Source organism: Sorex fumeus, unplaced genomic scaffold (genome assembly GCF_029834395.1).
Source record: "Sorex fumeus unplaced genomic scaffold, SorFum_2.1 ptg000039l, whole genome shotgun sequence".
In the NCBI taxonomy this organism is placed as follows: Eukaryota; Metazoa; Chordata; class Mammalia; order Eulipotyphla; family Soricidae; genus Sorex; species Sorex fumeus.
The window spans coordinates 7,613,743-7,631,935 of record NW_026606096.1 but is presented as its reverse complement, the minus strand read 5'-3'; the positions used below and the strand labels follow the sequence as shown (position 1 = coordinate 7,631,935).

At 54.0% G+C, this 18,193-nt stretch overlaps 1 protein-coding gene across 1 annotated transcript; it reads right to left on the bottom strand.

Annotated features, from left to right (window-relative positions):
- Positions 1 to 9,476: 9,476 nt before the first annotated feature.
- On the bottom strand, positions 9,477 to 17,384 carry R3HCC1 (R3H domain and coiled-coil containing 1). Its single transcript, XM_056118819.1, has 10 exons — positions 17,378 to 17,384; positions 16,994 to 17,131; positions 16,764 to 16,900; positions 16,393 to 16,517; positions 15,806 to 15,943; positions 14,592 to 15,183; positions 12,880 to 13,052; positions 11,677 to 11,747; positions 10,654 to 10,749; positions 9,477 to 9,741 (listed from the first exon to the last, which is right to left on the bottom strand). Exons 1-10 carry the CDS (start codon positions 17,382 to 17,384, stop codon positions 9,572 to 9,574), a joined length of 1,647 nt encoding a protein of 548 aa, XP_055974794.1. The 3' UTR covers positions 9,477 to 9,571.
- Between the last annotated feature and the right edge of the window lie 809 nt (positions 17,385 to 18,193).

The following is an 18,193-nucleotide window of genomic DNA, read 5'->3' as shown; positions in this document are numbered from 1 at the left end:
AACCTGCTGGGTTCCAAGATTTATCCCTGAGTCTCTGGGAACATGGCTGTTAAGCAGCTTGACCAGGAGCCAGAGAGGCTGTTCATAGGTGGCGACTCGGGGTCTTGTTGGGGTGGGGAGGAAAGGGCTGGCTCCACCCCCATCCCATGAGGCCCTGTGTGTCTCGTCAGTGCAGGCCCAAACTTGACTGTCCAGTGGCCTCTGGAGGATGGCAGCCATCGAATCGCTAAGCGGGAGTAAGTAGAGGGACAGCACCCTTTCCCCCCTGGGGTGGCTCGGCAACAGTAACCAACTGCGGGGTCCAGACACATTTCTGCCAAAAGCCGCTAGGCTCCAAGATTTGTTTCTGAGTCTCTGGGATCATGGCCATTAGGTAGCTTGATCAGGAGCCAGAGAGGCCATTCGTGGGCAGTGACTCAAGGTCTTGTTGGGGTGGGGAGGAAAGGGCCGGCTCCATCCCCATCCTGTGGGGCCCCATGTGTCTTGTCACTATGGGCCCAAACCTGACTATCCAGTGGCCTCTGAAGTATGGCAGCCACCGGGCCCCCAGGGGAAACAGGCCAAGGCACAAAACCTATTTCCACATAGGGTGGCCCGGCTACAGTAACCTACTGCAGGGACCAGATGCTTTTCTGCCAAAAGTCATTGAGTTTTGAGATTTGTTTCTAGTCTCTAGGATCATGGCCGTTAAGCAGTTTGACCAAGAAGCAGAGAGGCCTTGCCTCCAATTATATAGCTGAGCCAGAGGTGGTTTGTGGGCGTGTCTTCCACATACCTAACTTTTGGCCATTTACTTTCTTGGTAAACTTTGCCCCCAAGATTTTGGGGTCTGGCCAAAGGCACAGCAGCAATTCTGGGGTATCTGGAAGTCTGAAGGCACCATCAGGCTGCTGATGCACTCACCTCACAGGTACAGGTTGACCTGTTGGTGGCACCATACACCAGAGCTTAGATTTATTGAGTTACTCCCACAACAGTGCCCCTGAGGCACATCCAATTCCATCAAGCGCTAATAATCCTACATTGGTTTTCTCTTTCCTTTATGTTATTTGCCTGGTTTGTTTAGCAATATCCTTTTTGTATACACATAGGAAGACAGTTAATGCTGTGATTTTGCAACATGGGAGTTAACTGACTCCAAATAATATTTACTCCTGGGCATTCATACATATTTACTTGACTTAAGCCTCAGTTGGCTTTACTTCCTGACACACGCAAAAGGAGGGTCCTGATGAAGGGACTGGATGGTCCCAGGGCAAACTGTAAGCTACCCTGGAATGAAAAGGGGACAAGCCAAGCACCATAAGTATAATAAATTAAGAGCACGGTCATGGAACAAATTCTGTCATGACCCTAAAATGAAGTAATTGAATAAGGACCCTGCTGGGGTTAGGAAAGAGTAACCTGGCCTGAGCACTGTAATCTGGGATATATAGCAAGATGTCCCCAGGAAGAGCAACCTTTAAGCTTAATATATCTCTTATTGTGTTCTTACAAAATAACTATAAATATTATAAGACCTATTTATTATGATTGTTTAAATGAATTACTAGCTGAGGAAAGGAGAAAGCAATATACCCTGGATGAAATTCCATCCTTGAGCAGATCTCCTAGTAATCTGGAGTGCTGAACCCTCAGATGAGATTTTTGTCCTTGAGTTAATCTCCTAGGTCTTCCCCTGAAGGGGTGGCTTTGCCTCTGTTTGTTGTTATGACAATGTTCAGCCCCACCTATGTGTACCCCACTCTTCATGATTTCTATATAACTATGTTGTAAGGGGTAAGAGGGTCTTTGAGGTCTACGACGTGAGGACTCTAAGGTCTCTGAGGAGAGTAAAATGATAGAACTATGAGGACTGGGACTACGACCAAAACTACGACTACGATTGTGCTGTAAGGGGAGAGATCGGACTACGCTGGGGAGGAGAGAGAAATAAGCTGACTACCAACAAGCCAGTCCCTGTTTCTCTTTTTCCTCGGTACTTGTTCATCTGTCACTAACGTCAGGCCTGGGGAGGCAGCTCTCGGCCACCAAATGCTCAAGTCCCCCCAGGGCCCGTGCTTTCTTTTGAAATTCACAGTCATTTATTCATCGATTGCCTCGAGCAGGCCCCAGTAACGTCTCTTTCATCCTAGCCCTGAGATTATATTCAAGGCTATTTAGGAGAATGAGACCCATCATTGTTACTGGTATCTGGCATATTGGGTAAGCCACTTTGCCAGACTCTGCCCTGTGGGCAGGCTACATTCGATAGCCTACAAGTTTGTCCAAAGTAGTAATGAGACAATAAGATGTCATAAAAAAAAAAGTTCTGATAAGATGTCGCTCGGCTGCAAATGCTCGGCTGCAAATGCGGCCGCGCAGTTCCGGGATCTGGATTTTATAGTCTCTGAGTCTTGGCCGCTGATGGGATTACACGGCGCCAGGGGGCCAGGTGGTGGGTGTGACCCCCGCCTACTGGAATTTGGAGGATCTGGGTGGAAGATGCTCGACTCCAATTCGAGTAGGCTTGGAGGTCTCGGCCCCGGAACCCGCGTGGCTTTGTCCCTCTGCCAGTACCTTCATGTGTGCGGAGAGTGGTCTCAGCATGGTCTCAGCCTCTTGGAGGGGAGCGGGTTGAGCTTTCCTCCCCGCCCCGACCAGGGCTCCGGCAGCCGAAGACCTCCAGGACCAGCCACCACAGTCATTTATCAGCTCCAATTACAAGGAAGATAGAGAAAGAAAGAAAAAAAGAGAAAAAAGAAACCAAAGAAATGACATCAAATTAAAATAGCTTTTAAACAGGAAGAAGCTGTTCCCCCAAATGACATACACAAATAAAACAAAGGCAACCACTGACTGCGTGGAGATATGTGCACATCATAAGTCTGACAAGGAGCTAATATCTGAAATATCTCAAGAATTCACAGGACACAAAAAACAAGAAACAGAACAGCCCAATCCAAAAATGGGCAGAAGAAGACCACAGACACGTCACCAAAGACGAGACTCAACAGACAAATGCTCGAATCGTTTCTCACAGAAACAAAAATCCACACAGCAGTGAGACCAAACCTCCCACCTGAGAAATGCCCCGGATGCCAAAGTCAAAGAAACAGCAGGTATTGGCAGGGCCTGGGGAAACAGAAGTCTCACAAACTGGTGATGGGCATGGAAGTGACGCACTCACAATAAACAGCACAGAGAAACCTTGAATTTCTTTTTTTTTTAAGAACCACTTATGATCCAACACTGCCACTCTTAAGTTGTCTATGTAAAGGAGATGAAAATACACATATGAAAACATGTGGCCCTGTTCGGCCCTGTTCACAGCAGCTCTCATCACAGAAATCAAGGCAGAAAAACAGTAGCTACACAGATGCCCAGAATGCACAAGGCCCTGAGTTAGATCCCTGGGACAGGCAAGACATGTGAGTGACTCAAATGGCCCCCTGGAATGACAGGGTAAAGAAGTAAATATTCAGAGGCCAGGACAGAACAGCACTTAGAACATGCGCCTTGCACTCGGACACTGCCATTGCACAGCAGTACAGCATCTTGGGACCTGGGAACTGACCCACTTATGACCAGGCTGTGGAGCAAAATAAGTCAGAGAGCCAAGCGCATACCTGATGACTCCACTCACATGCAGGGTGTAAGCAAAGCAAATGAATCTAGGCACTGTGCAAAGGAGAAAGGGGAAAGGGGGAAAGTGTGTGATTTAGAGGGGGTGGGTGGGGCCAGGGAGGGAAAAAGGGCATTGGTGGAGGGCAGTGGACACTGGTGAAGGGATGGAACATTGCATGCCCGAAACTCAATTATGAATAACTTTGTAAGATGATCATGCCTGGTGATTCAGTCACAGAGGGATGTGTATGTGTGTGTGTGTGTGTGTGTGTGTGTGTGTGTGTGTGTGTGTGAGATAGAGGGGGGGGGGGGGGAGAGAGAGAGAGAGAGAGAGAGAGAGAGAGAGAGAGAGAGAGAGAGAGAGAGAGAGACATTAACAAAAACCCAAGGGGAAGAACAAGATTTGGGGGGCTGGAGTGATAGCACAGCGGGTAGGGCATTTGACTTGCACGTGGCCAACCCGAGTTCGATTCCCAGCATCCCATATGGTCACCTGGGCACCGCCAGGAGTAATTCTTGAGTGCCTGAGCCAGGAGTAACCACTGTACATCGCTGGGTGTGACCCAAAACAAAAAGAAAAAAAAAAACAGACCTAGAGCGGATGCGGTTCCCAGGCAGGCCAAGTAAGTCTTAGAGGCAGATTGAGTCAGAGACGGGAAGATGGGAAGGAGCTGGGATGGGAGCACGGGCAAGGGGAGTCCCTGAGTCTGATGATGGGAAACCACAACAGTCCCGCTGGCGCTGGCGAGTGTAGGAGGAACGCGCACACACTGGGTGGCGACGGGGCAAACCAATGGTAAAAGGAGAAGAGAAAGATCCTGATGGTTGCAACGGACCCTGCAGCTGGCATCATTGGGGAGGGGCCTTGGGGATGCAGTGAGCAGAGCACTCCGGGATCACTCACGGCCTCCAGCCCTCCAGGACGTCGCGGTCTAGGAGAAGGGCCAGCGTGCAGGTGGGAAGGCCTGCGGGGAGCCGGCAGCGGGGTCGGAGGCCACCCCGGACCACCCCGGGCCAGAGCCCACTCCGGGCCACGCCGCACCCTGCAGGGCCCAGGCGTCCCGGGACTTGCTGGAGGGCGGGAGCAGCGCCCCCTCGGGGCCGGGGGTAGCCTGGACCCGGCCCGGAGCTTCATGAACCTCAGGCCTGGAGGGCGCGGGATGGATCGAGAGCTGGGTACCCCGAACCTCCGCCCCGCGCTGCCGGTGGTCGCCGCCGCTCGCAGGTCCAACATGCCCCCGGTGCCCGGCGCGCCCACCCGCCCCCTGCCGGCCTCCGCGGAGCCGCAGCGCCACCGCGCGGCCTGGGGAAGCATTGCAGCCAGCGTGGGGACCTGCTCCGCGTTTCCCAGGAGAGCAAGGTGGGACCCACTGGGATCCAGTCAGATCCGCCAGTGCTTTCAAGTGCCAGAAGTAATCCCTGAATACAGACAGAGCCAGAAGTAAGCCCTTAGCACTGCTGGGTGTGACACAACTCCATCCTCCCCCCTCCTCAAATGCATAGGGAAGTTTTGCCTACGGAGTCGTTTTATGCAAGATGCAGGAAAGGGAAATCAAGACTTTGAGTAAGATGCAGTAACATAAATCCCTCTTCCGCTGCTGACACCAACAAAAAACTCAGACATCATAATATAAAACAAGACATGGTGTGCAAGTAAGCCAACGCCCCAGACATCCAGGACTCTCCCTAAAACTACTGGGGATACCAAAAACAACGAGGAAGATCTCGACTCAGTGAAAAAGAGTGGATGGAAACACTGAGTGGCCAGAATATTGACTGACAAAGACCTTGAAGTAGCCGTGACAGAAGTGGCTCAACAAGGATTTATGAACATATTTTAAACGGGCGGGGGGGGTGGGGGGGTCTCAGCAAACGCAGGAAGATAGACAAAAGAACCAAGAGGAAGTCTTATTATTGAAACATGTAATGAGAGAAAATACTCTGTTGCAGAGTGGAAAGGGAAAAGCAGAAATCACCCATTTTGAATTACAGAGAAAAATCAGTGGTGATAAATTGTCAGACTTGTGTCTGGAGATATATTAGAGTAGTGAAGGCTTTTTCTTTTCTTTTCTTTTTTTTTTTTTTGCATGTCATCAACCCTAGTTCAAATCCTTGGCACCCCGAGCATTGCCGGGAGTGATCCTTGAGCACAGAGCCAGGAATAAGCCCTGAGGACCACCAGGTGTAGCCTCCAAATTAAACAAGCAAATAAAATAGTCAGAGACTAGAGAATCCTTGGGACTATCATTAAGTCATTTAATATTAATATTCTGGCTGTCAGAGTCCCAGATAAAGAGGAAAAATAAATGCTCTGAAAAAAATTATGAAACTAATGGCTGAAAATTCCCCAACTTTGAGATAAGGTCTTACAACTGATGGGTTTTTCAACATACAACAGATATGTTGAAAACACACACACACACACACACACACACACACAGAATAAAACGTTTCAAATCCATCTCAAGAGTTATTAAATTTCTAAAGTCTAAGGCCCAAATTTCAAAAGCACTTGGAAAAAAACTTTCCTTTAGGGGAAAATTATTTGAATGATGGTGAATTCCTTATCAAAAATCAGGAGGAAAAAGCACTTCAGTGCTAAAAAACAAACAAACAAAAAAAACACAAAACAGACAAAAAACCCAAAACAAACCCACAAAAATCTGCCAGCCCAGATTCATATATTGAATGAGAATGTACTTTAAAAAAGATGAAATCAAGATATTCTCAGATGGAGGATGATTATGAGAATTTGTTGTCCAGACACCTAGCCTAAAAGGATGTCTAGAAGTTCTGTAAACCAAAGGGGGAAAACATGGTGTCAGGGTAGTGGGGGACAGAAGCTTGACACATCACAAGGGACAAAAATACAATAATTAGAAATATAACTAATACAACAGATTTTTTTATCACCCCCTAAATTTTCTCAAATATGTTTGTGGTTGAAGCCAAAGTGATTCATACCTACGTTCTAAACAGGTGTAGTTGTAAACATCATTTTAAATGTACGTGAACGGAGTATTTGAGACATTCCAGAAATAGGGAAAGAGTTGAATAAGCTAAGGCATGTCACAAGCACCCAGAGATTATTTTCTTCTGTGAATACACGTGAGAACCCAGCCTGCTGTGGACACATCTCTACCTATGGGGTACCAACTTGAAAGAGGGTTAACACAAAGGCATGGAGAAGTAAAGCCATGACTCTCCCCCACCCCAGCTCCCTTTACAGATACTGATATTTCAGGATTTGGGTGTTTGGAGCTTGTTTGTTCTTGCTGTGCAGGACTAGAGCTGATTTCTCAGAAACGCAAGGCAAGCGCTTAGCTGCCGAGGAACACTGCGGGTGCAGATTATTTAGATAGCTGGGTTTTCAAGATCTCACTTATCTTTCCTTTTGACTTACGGTCTTTCTTTCTGATCCAGAGATTTTATGTTCTCTCTCTTCTGATTGAAATGCACCAATAAGGAGTAAGTCCTAAACCCTATAATCTCACTCCCTAGTGAAAGTAGGACCCCAGGTCCCTGCTTTCTCTTACTCCCTTTCTAATCACAACCTCACGGTAGCCTATTTCCAGGTCTTGGAAGCAATAAACTCCTGTTTTTGCAAAGGCCCTTGATGGTTACTGTTGAAGAGCATCTTATAATTCTAGGGACTTTAGGGGCCAGTCCAGGTAAAACAGACTGAGACTGGTACAGAAAGAAGGCCTAAGATTTCTAAACTTTACACAAACTGATGGGCAATAGCACAGCGGGTAGGGTGTTTGCCTTGCATGCAGTCAACCTGGGTACGGTCCCTCCATCCCTCTCAGAGAGCCAGGCAAGCTACCGAGAGTATCTCACCCGCACGGGAAAACCTGGCAAGCTACCCGTGACATATTCGATATGCCAAAAACAGTAACAAGCCTCACTATTTGTTGTGAGATGTTACTGGTGTCTGCTCAAGCAAATCGATAAACAACGGGAGGGCAGTGACAGTGACAGAAACTGATGAAAAAAAAAAAACCCAAAAATGTAATAAGTTAATGTGATCCCCTTAATGAACACTTAAAAATAGCCATGTAAAGATATACATGTTATAAGTCAAGGTTATAAATCAAAATTGAAATCTACAATTATCTGAGTAACTTGCAGGAAGGCAGGAAAAACAGCAAACAGAAAATATCAGACCTTACCCTTAGTTTCAGTAAGTAAACTAAATGTAAATGTTCCATACAGGCCCACTAAAAAGTAGAGATGGACAGAATGGCAATCTACTTTGAAGTAATATGGAGATTAATCAAATACAGGTTCACGCCAACTCCCAGTTCAAACTATTATCAAGAAAAACAGCTTATAGTTTTAAGACTTAAACAGATGTTAAAGGGATTAAGCTATTTAGGTAAACTCAAGCAGTGGTGATGTCTGTGGTCCTAGAAACACTTGCTGAAAGGTTTTGGGTCTTTTTGGCCTCTTTCCTTTAGAGTTTTTGCTAGATTGAGTGGAAATTCCTTGAGCATCTAGATTATTCGATTGAAAAGTTGGCTACTGGTTGTAGGTTTTACCTTTGGTTTCTCATTGGAGTGGAATTAAAGAAATTTGGTCATTTCAGTAAAAATGTCTTACTAGTAAAAAAAAAATGGTAAAATAAAAAACAAACCTTAATTCTTTTCACCTGCCAAACGTACATGTTCTGCTCTGATGCACGCTGTGAAGTCAATGCTGGCCGGGGAGAAAGCTGGCAAGGACCCCTCAGCTATAAGGCGGGGGATTGCGACCCCCACTGCCCAGTGCACGGGCTCCATGCACGCTCTGGTCCTTGCAGGGCCTGGACTCGGCTGTCCCCTCCGGAAATCTAAGCACCGAATGAGCCACTGCTGGCTCTGCCCCGGGCAAGCGGCTTCACATCAGAGCCGAGGGGTGAGCGGGAAGCACAGCCCACCACTGGCATGACGCTCCTCCCGTGGGCGCAGGACCAGCAATGGAGCTGCACAGAGGGCCAATGTGAGCTCAATGCCCTGGTGGCTTTCCAGAGGGCAGCCCCTGTTCACAGGCGGGTGGCTGGTGGCCTCAGGACCCCTGAGGTGAGCGGGGATCCCCTGGGGGCAGCTGGCACGGGGCTCCCCAAGCTCTCCCATGCCCTCCTCTTAGCTGACGCCTTCGGTAAAGAGACAAAGTTTGACTGCTTCAGTGGACTCCACCAGCTCACACCTCCAGCATACGTGGCCCAGGGGGAGAGCGTGGGGACCCCTCAGTCCGCCAGCACAGGACACAACACCCATGCCATCACTCCACTGCTTACACACCCTTCTGGCACCTTGTGCAGCCACTGAAGTTTAGGGGTGAGGTGGAGGTTTGGGGGGAGAGGATTGAGTTCAGCAGGTGCATGGGAACTGGAGGGGCTGTCTAGAGGTCAGGCCTCATCCCTGGCAGTGACCCCAAAGGGCAGTGGGGGGGCACAGGGGTGGGGAGATGCACTGGGGAAGAATATGTGCAGGGTTGGGGAGGCAGAACAGGGCCCTGAGGCAGGCCTGGCCAGTGAGGAAAGACCCCAGAGCAACCACTCCCTTCAACACGGGGGTCCCAGCAGTGTTGAGCACCCTCCCGGCCCAGCCACTGGGCACAGATGCTGTGCAGGGACCATTTCCCCCTTTCTGAAGGGCAGCAACCCAGTGGCCAGGTGTGCCCCATGGCCCGGTGACAGTGCCTCTGCTGTTTCAGGACCTAACCTGGGGGGGGGGGGGGGGCACGGCAGGACGGTGCTGGCCCTCGGCAGATGTGACTACCCACACATGGGCGTACTGGGCAGCTCCCAGAGTGTCCCGTGACTCGAGCAGGAGCTGAAGGGCTCCCCGTCCTGTCCCCGGGCCCCTCACACGAAAGCAGCCGCAGCCTAACAACGTCCAGGTCTTTATTTCCTCTCAGCGTCTCCCCGAGACCTCAGGGGCTGGCCGGCAGGGCTCGCGGGCGGGGGTCGTGGTGGCCGTGCTCACTCCTGGCTCTGCTCAGGGCTGCCCGGCTGGCACGACGGCACCTTGGCGGGACTCTCGACCGGCGGCCGCTCTTTCTTCCTGTGCTGGAGGCCCAGCGCACGCGCCACCAGCCTCCGGGCCACCACCGTGTTGGTCTGCGGCCTCTCCTTGGCCAGGCGCAGGAGCTCTGGAGGCAAAGGCAGCTCCTGAGGCCGGGGTCAGATGCAGTGGGGACCCACCCAGGGCGTGGGGGACGCCGGCTCCCCAACCCAATACCACCCCCTTCGGCCTTCGGTACCCTCCCAGGTCCCATCTGCCTCTCGCTCTATGGACCAAATTTTTTGTTAATTTTTTTGTGGAGGGTGGGGGGCTTTCTGGGTCACACCTGGTGATGCTCAGGGATTCCCCCTGGTTCTGTACTCAGGAATCACTCCTAGCAGTGTTCGGAGGACCAGATGGGATGCCAGAGATTGAACCCGGCTTGGCCACATGCATGGCAAATGCCCTCCCCTGGGTACTATTGCTCCCGCCCTCTATGGACATTTTGTGGGTGAACCTCATCAGGATGGAGCAGAGGTAGACTATGGACTGAGGTGGGATTTCCTGTGTAATTTCTAGGGGAACCGGGGATGCGAGTGCTCAAAGGGGCCTTCCTGCCCCAGTCAGCCTCACGGAAGGCTTGAGGTGTTCCTGACAACTTTTTTTTTTTTTTTTTTTGCTTTTTGGGTCACACCGGTGATGCTCAGGGGTTACTACTGGTTCTGCATTCAGGAATTACTCCTGGCGGTGCTCGGGGGACCATATGGGATGCTGGGAATTGAACCTGGGTCAGCTGCGTGCAAGGCAAACACCCTACCTGCTGTGCTATTGCTCCAGCCCCCCCGACAACCTTCTTACTTTACAGAGAGCAACCCAGGCCGGACCCCATGATCTGAATCCTCTCTGTCCACTGCTACTGACGTCCATGGCGCTAGGAACCTTTCCCTGAGCTCAGCCACTGCTGCCCCGGTTAGCTTGTTCTCTGGGGGTCCCAGGGGGTGGGAGGTGTAGGTCTGGGATCCTAGAAGAGGGAGGCCCAGCCCGCCCCTGCCTCCCTTACTGGGCCTCTGCAGGGCCTTCAGACGTGACTGCTTGGTTCCCTGAGTGAGGGGTCGGATCTTGAGCACGGAGAAGTCTCTGGTCAGGGCCTCGGCAGCTGCAGAGAGAAAAGCAGCCGGGAGTCGCCCCACAGCGGGGCCTCTCCCTGTGCTCACACCTAAGGCTCTGGGAGAGCCCCCGTGCCGCCCCCCTGAGAAGCCCCCAGCACCTCAGGTCTTCCTGGGTGGCCTGTATCTGCACAGACCCCTCACTCCCAGCCTCCCAACTCCCTTCCCAGCTCGTTCAGGGCGTGCCCTCCCTGCTCCTGAAGACACAGCACTGAGAGCTGTCCGCAGCCCTGCTCCAGAGGGGGAACTGAGGCGGGAATGCGCCACCAGCATGTCTCGGTGCCCAGCTCAGGCTTCCTCTGCACCAGGAAGCCTCTCGTCATCCTTGTCCCCACCGTCCAGTTCCAGCAGCCCCTTGAATACCCCTTTCCTGCCCCTCTGCTCCCCAACCACAGGGCCCAGGCAGTGAGAAGTCTCCCACCTGGGGTTCATTCACAGGGGCAGCTGTGACCCCTGGGGACATACGCCCTGGGGAGCAGTGGTGAGAGCGGCCCCTGGGGAGGGGGACTCTGGGGTGGCAGGAGGCACCCCTGCTTTGTTTGGGTAGGCTCTGAAATCCTGACCAGATATGACGATCCTCTCCGTAAAGTCGAGGGAATCTGGCCTAGTTCTGAGGTTGGAATAAAAACGGAATGGGAATGCCATTTTTGTGGGTGTGAAGGCTCAAGGAAAGTGCCCACAGCTTCCGGCTATAACAGCAGCGCTCTCAGATGCTCCTCTGTGTTAGCCAGTGTCCAGGGCTGGGCCTGGGACTCCCTGACGTCACCTGAATGAAGTGTCACCTTTGAGCGGGGACGGGAACAGGAACACGGATGCTCCGGACTGGTGAGCTGAGAGCAGCCCTCAGCCCCTTCCATCCAGGTCTGGGGGACCCTCTCCCCCAAAGAGCAAGGCCTGAGCCCCCTTGGGTGCATTACCTGACTCCAGGCAGGGAAAGACGCCAAGTGCATGCGTGTCATCCACCCACTGGATCTTGAAGCCCTTCTCTCTGTGCAGCGGAGGGGACAGGGGAAGGTGAGCTCCCGAGGGTAGAGCTTCTGGCCGTCTAAGGACCAAACTAAGCAGGTCACCTGCCTGCTCCTCTGCAACTTCCTTCCTGCTGCTCAGGAGAGCAGCAGAGTGTGGGGCCCTCGAGGGGCCCAGGGCAGCCCAGACTCACAGTCCCACTTGGGTACTGCCATGGTGGCCTGGGTGCTGCCTACAGTGGTCCCAGCCTGGCCGGACCTTCAGGGGCAGAGACAGCAGATTCTCTGGGTCCCACACAGCTGCCCCTTGGTGGGGGTGGGGATGGTGGTAGGAGTGGGAGGGAAGGGGGGGGGGACAGAAAGAGAGAGAGAGAGAAAGAGAGAGATTGGAATACAGAAAGGGGCTTTTTGTTTGGGGGCCACACCGACAGTGTTCAGGGTGCTTTCCTGGCTCTATGCTCAGGAGTCACCACTGCAGGGCTCAGGGGACCATACCTGGGTCAGTCCAGCACAAGACAAGTGCCTTACCCACTGCGCTCTCTGCACACACCCCTCCTCCGCCCCCCCCCCCCCCCCGCTTTTGTTGTTGTTGTTTTTTTTTTTTGAACAGCCCAGGTAGGAAAAGAGGAGGGAAACTAGAGAAAGCAGAGTGAGAAATTGAAAAAATGAAAAGGGTAGGAAAGAGTAGGAGTTTGAATTTGAAGGAATTCAATAAATGGAAGTCATTCTTATGCACCTGGCTCCCTCCCATCTTCCCCTCAAATCTTCCCCAGACACACACAGCACCCCCTCGCCCCTCCCCCCAACACACACACACACACACACACACACACACACACACACACACACACACACAGTGAAATGGCTAGACTACTGAAAGTGGCGTAGATGTGGAGCAGGGGTAGGGTTGGGCCCTCTGTCCAGTGCCAGACCCCCCCACCCCCCACCCCAAGGGTCTCCCGTGCACCAACCACAGGCTTGTCACAGCCGGCAGGTGGCGCTGCCCAGGAATGCAGGCCCATAGCAGGGTGTCCCAGTCGCCTGGTCTTTCTTTCTAGATTACTGGGTAGGAGGGGCTGGTAGCTGGTGCCCAGACACCAAACAGGCATCTGAGGCAGTCTCCAGCTCCTGCCTCGGACGCCAGGCAGCACTCACCGGAATTCTGAAAACGTTGCCAGCAGGTCCTCAGTCTTGAGTGTTGACTCAAAGTCGTAGATCTCCACCACGTGGGCAAAATCCTTCTCTCCAGGCAGCTCCTCGACGGCGGCAAAGGTGTCCACGTAGATCATCTCCACCTGAATCTCCTTCTCAGTCAGGTTGTCAGTTATCTGGGAGAGGGCAGAGCTTCATCAGGGCGGCCCCGAGTGGGCAGGAGGAGAGAGCCCAGGCAAGCAGGAGCCTGGGGAAGGTGCCCAAAGGCAGACTGGGCGAGAAGACAGAGAAACAGGACTCTGGCCGGGAGGAGGGGAGAGAACTTACTTTCAAGGTTCCTCACTAACCCTCCTGTATAGACACACATTATGCTTCATGGAATCCTGAAGACTCCACCTGCCCATTTCTCAGACGGGGAAACTGAGCAAAGAGATAAGCCATTTCACCCACAGTTGCACAGTTAGTAAGAGACAGAGTCGGGGGAGCCCAAGATGATTCCTTGTTTATTAAGGATGCGATAGTAAGGAGATTTTACTGATCTCCATCCTTCATCTAGAAAACAGCAAAGATGCCAGACTTCCCACCGAATGTAACGAGACTCGTGAGAGAACCAGGCCAAAGTGTCATCTTCAGGGACAACACCAAGAGTTGCATAACAACAGGGCCACATTCTTGGAAAGGTGCCTCAGAGCGTGAATGGTTACACAGAGAGCCTTCCACATGCAGGGACTAAGGCAGTTACTACTATCCTGGGCAACCAGGGCCAAGGACTGGATGGAAGACGGTCCTTCCTTGATGCCTGTTGTAGAAGCAGTCATTGACAACGCAGTCCATGAGGGAGGTACTCTGCATCATTCACTGTGCCAAGCACTCCACTTCCACACACCCATAAAGTACTGCACCAAGGGATCGGCTCCCCTACTTCCCATAATGCACCGCAACAAGTACTTCTGCTTCCACACCTCCCACAATGCACTGCACCAAGCACAGCTGCTTCCACAACTCCCATAATGCACTGCACCAGGCACTTATTTCCACACAACCCATAATGCACTGTGCTAGGCACTTCTGCTTCCACACCTCCCACAATGCACTGCACCCAGCAGTTCAATAAACCCATAATGCACTGTGCCAAGCACTCCCATTTCCACACACCCCATAATGCACTGTATCAAGCACTTCTACTTCCATACACCCCATCACCACTGCATGTAAGGAATATATATATTTTTTTGCTTTTTTAGGTCACACCCAGAGAAGCACTGGGATTGGAATTGCTCCTGGCGGTGCTTGGGGGACCATATGGGATGCTGGGAATCCAACCCGGGTCAGCCGCATGCAAGGCAAACACCTTACCCGCTGTGCTATCGCTCCAGCCCCAGGAAAATTTCTTAACATGTGTTTTTCAGAGGAAGAAAACTTTCAAAAGCAAAGTGATTTTACCCATAACAAAAAATCTCCTAGCATGGCCGAGCAGGTTACCCAATCCATACCCTTTGATGCCATATGCTGCTCCTGCTCCCTTCCACTCTGTGAGTCCAGATCCCCTTGGTCAAGGAGACCCTTCCTTCCTCTAAGGGGCCCCTCACACCCCAAACCCAGTCCTGCTCGGCCAGCACATCCCTGCCTCTCCACACCGGGACCCCATCCACCCACAGCTTCGCCTTCCTCACTTCCGCTCTCCCTTTCCCAAGCGCAAGGAAGGGCCTCGTCACCTCGGGCAGCAGCTCACTGTAATCATCCTCAGAACAGACGCCAGGGCCCTCCTCTTCTTCTTCTTCCTCCTCTGCCACTGGGCTCTTCTCCGGATCACTCCCATTGCCCTCTTCTGAGTCCAGCTGTAGACGAGCTCCAAGCTGTGTGGCTGCTTCCAGCTGCTTCTCTATCTCCAAGAGGCTCTCGGACCCGGATTGCTCAGCGCCCACGGGGTCCGATGGTGCTTCCCGCTCAGCACTTTGGCCCTGGTCCTTTTGGTCCTCTACAGCTTGAGTCACCAACACTGGGTGTTGCTGATCAGAACTGGGGTCCCCAGCACCAACATGCCCCGACTCCACCGGGCGCCCGTTAGCTGGCTCATGTGCCTCGAGCTCTGGGGTGGCAGGTGGTGCCGAATCTTCTTGGCAACGCAGCACCCGGGGCACATACAAAGCCTGGTCAGGCTTTCGTCCTCGCTGCCACCGGCCGGCCCGCGCCCCTCGGGGGCTGGCAGTTGTTCCCTGGTTTAAGGTGGGCCGAGAACCTCGAAACTTGCTGGGTCGGGAGGCAGGAGGGCGGGAAGGGCCAGAGTGGCCTTCTGGACTGGGTAACCTAGAGCAAGAACAGAGAGGTGATGAGGGGTGTGCTGGCTCCCAAGCAAAGTGTGCTCGTGCTGCCTGCCGTCTGGAAGGGGGTGCCCAAGTCATTGTCAGGCCAAGGTCCTAGCTGAAGGCGCCCTCAAATCACTCAGGAAGGCACTCTAGCAGAGGCTGATCGCCATCCTACATAAGCCAGTGCAGCAGGACCCTGCTGGGGTAGGTGAGCGGGCAGGGGGGGGTGGTAGGGGAGCAGGAAGAGAGTTTTTAGGGAAATATCTGACTTAAGACAGAAACCAAGGCTCGGCTGTGGTGGCCCCACATCACATATCTGGCCGCCCTAGGGCATAAGCTGAGCTGGAGGAATGGGAAACTGGCAGACACGTGCATCTTTTCCATCTCCAGAACCAACACGGTGAGTTGGTTTGCTCAGTGAATTCCGCAAACACTACACCTCTACTCCGATGTTGAAGCAATTCACAGCTCTGAGCTTCAGGAATGAAACGGCAAGTCTGGGTAAGGGGAGAGGGGGTGCCCGGCCCTGCTTTCTGCCAAGCTAGCCCCTCTAAGAACTGGTCTGTTCACCCCACCACTCCCAGATCACCCAAGGCCCCCCTCCAAGGCATCAGAACACATACCTGATGTCCTTGTGACAGATGACTGTCCTCCTCCTCCAGCCCTCGCCTACAGAGAAGCTGCTCAACGGATCAAAACTCTCCGCGGTCCTGTGGATCAGGTACCGGAGGCGGCTGGAGACTGGCGGGAAGAGAAGGACCCTGGGAAGGAAGGAAAGAAGCATCGTTGAACAAGTTCTGGGGCAGCCCCGGGACACAACCTCACCGGGACCACCGCCAGTTTCAAGGGGGTTAACACTAGGCTGCTCCCCCGGCTCTGAGTTCCAGCGAACCTCAAGGGCCCAGACACAAAGACTGGGCCACCAAAGGGCCTACTGGTTGATCCATTCCCCACTCCCATGCTCGACCCCCTACTCTCAGGCTGATACTCAAAATTGGAGGAAAGATGAAGTTGGGAGAGGTCGGAGAGAGACTAAAGCGAAAGGTGGTCAGAGCCCGCTGCCAATAGCTGTTGGCATCCCTGGGGAGGGGCGAGGCGGGGTGGAGGTGGGGGGCGGTGGGGGGGGAGGGGTGCAGCGAGCGACGCACCCCCCAGGGCCACGCACCCCCCAGGGCCACGCACGGGCCTCCAGCTCCCTCCCTGCACTCACTTCGACAGCTGCTTCTGCTGCACGAAGCGCTCCAGCTCCTCTTGAACCCGGTGCACGAAGTCATTCTCGGCCGCCGACAGAAAGACGCCGTCCAGGAGAAGGGCCAGCGTGCCAGGTGGGAAGGCCTGCGGGGAGGTGGGCAAGCGGGGGTCAGAGCCCACCCCGGGCCACGCCGCACCCTGCAGGGCCGCCGCTCAGGACCCAGAGCCAGGGCGCCCAAGGCGGGACCCTACTCCGCGGGAGGCCCGGAGCAGCCGCCCGCCCGGGGCCAGGGGCCAGCGCGGGGCCGCCGACGGCCTGGACCCGGCCCGGGGCTCCGCGTCCCCCCTCCCCCCCGACGCATCCCGGGCAACGGGGAGCCCAGCGCCCACCTGCCTCCTCTTGGCCCCGGGGCTGCCTCCCGCCCGCTCCGCCGCCGCGCTCGGCTCGCCCGGGGGCCGGCCTGGAGCCGGGGCCCGGGCGGCGCGGGATGGGGCGGGATCGGGGCGCCCCGCACCCCCTCTCGGTACTCACCGCGGCCGCCCCGCGCGCCACCGCCGCCGCCGCCGCCGCTCGCGGGTCCCACACGCCCCGGTGCCCGGCGCGCCCGCCCCCTGCCGGCCTCCGCGGAGCCGCAGCGCCACCGCGCGGCCCGGGGGAGGCATCGCAGCCAGCTCGGGGAACCTGCTCTGCGTTTCCCCAGGGAGAGCAATGTGGGACCCAACTGGGATCCAGTTGGCTGGGCCAGTGCTTTCAAGGGCTGCAGGAGGGAGGGGAGGGGAGGGCACAGGGTTTTCCCGTTCATGAGTCTCTGCCCTGTGATGTCCCAGAGGATGGAGGAACAGGAGCGGAGTTTCTAGGCACCAAACCGTTTGTCCCCCCACACCCCACATCACTAGCCTTCTTGGCCCTTACTGATTGGACCCCCCATGAGGCTCAGCTCACCGGTGGGGTCCCCGACATGACCTGTAGCATGGGGATTTGCCCTGCTGCATCCAGCACTCACCTTCCATGGGGCATGAAATCTGGATATTGGACAGCCCGTGGTATGGACTGTGAGGGGTTCAGTTGATCTGGGGTGAAATCCTGCTCCCCCCGAGGTGCTGAAATTTAAGCACCTGGTGATCCTGAATGCACAGGCCACGGCAGAGCAGGACTGGTCGAGTGCACCGCTGATGGGGTGGAAAATCAGAGTGGGACAGTAGGGGTGGGGGTTGGGGGACTGGGCAGGGTGAGGGCAGGCCCAGGCAGCACCGACCTCCCCAAAGCCGGGGAGAAGAGGGGCTGGTGGCAGAACGAGCAGAAAAATGACTGGACAGTTTACTCTCTTGCACTTTCCCCGGTTTCTTTAGGAGCTGGTGACATTACACCACATTTCATATAATGCTCCTGTCCCCAGTAGTTTTTCAAGCATGAAGAGGCCCTGGAATCAAGTCATGACCCAAGTCATGAGTCTCCTCCTGGGCATGGTTGTGAGGCACATCCTGAGGGTCTCATAGGTGCCCCCAGTCCAGAGAGGAGTCTTGCCCCAGGGGTAGAGGTTAGGGAGTATCAGAAAAAGCAAGAAAATAATAAAAAAACACAGAGCACAGCCATGCCCCTGGTGCTGGCACAGGAGAAGGTGTGGGCCTCACCGACACCCCAATGAAGCTGGCAGAGGAGAGCAGCCGGCATCTCATAAGTCAGAGCTGAACAGGAAACTGGTGGTTCCTCTGTGGGTGGAGGATGCTGAGGCAGTTCACCCTGCTCTGTCTCAGCTGCCTCTACAGCAGGGGAGGGGAGCTGGTACCCAGTCAGAGGTGATTATAAAGGACAAATGGTA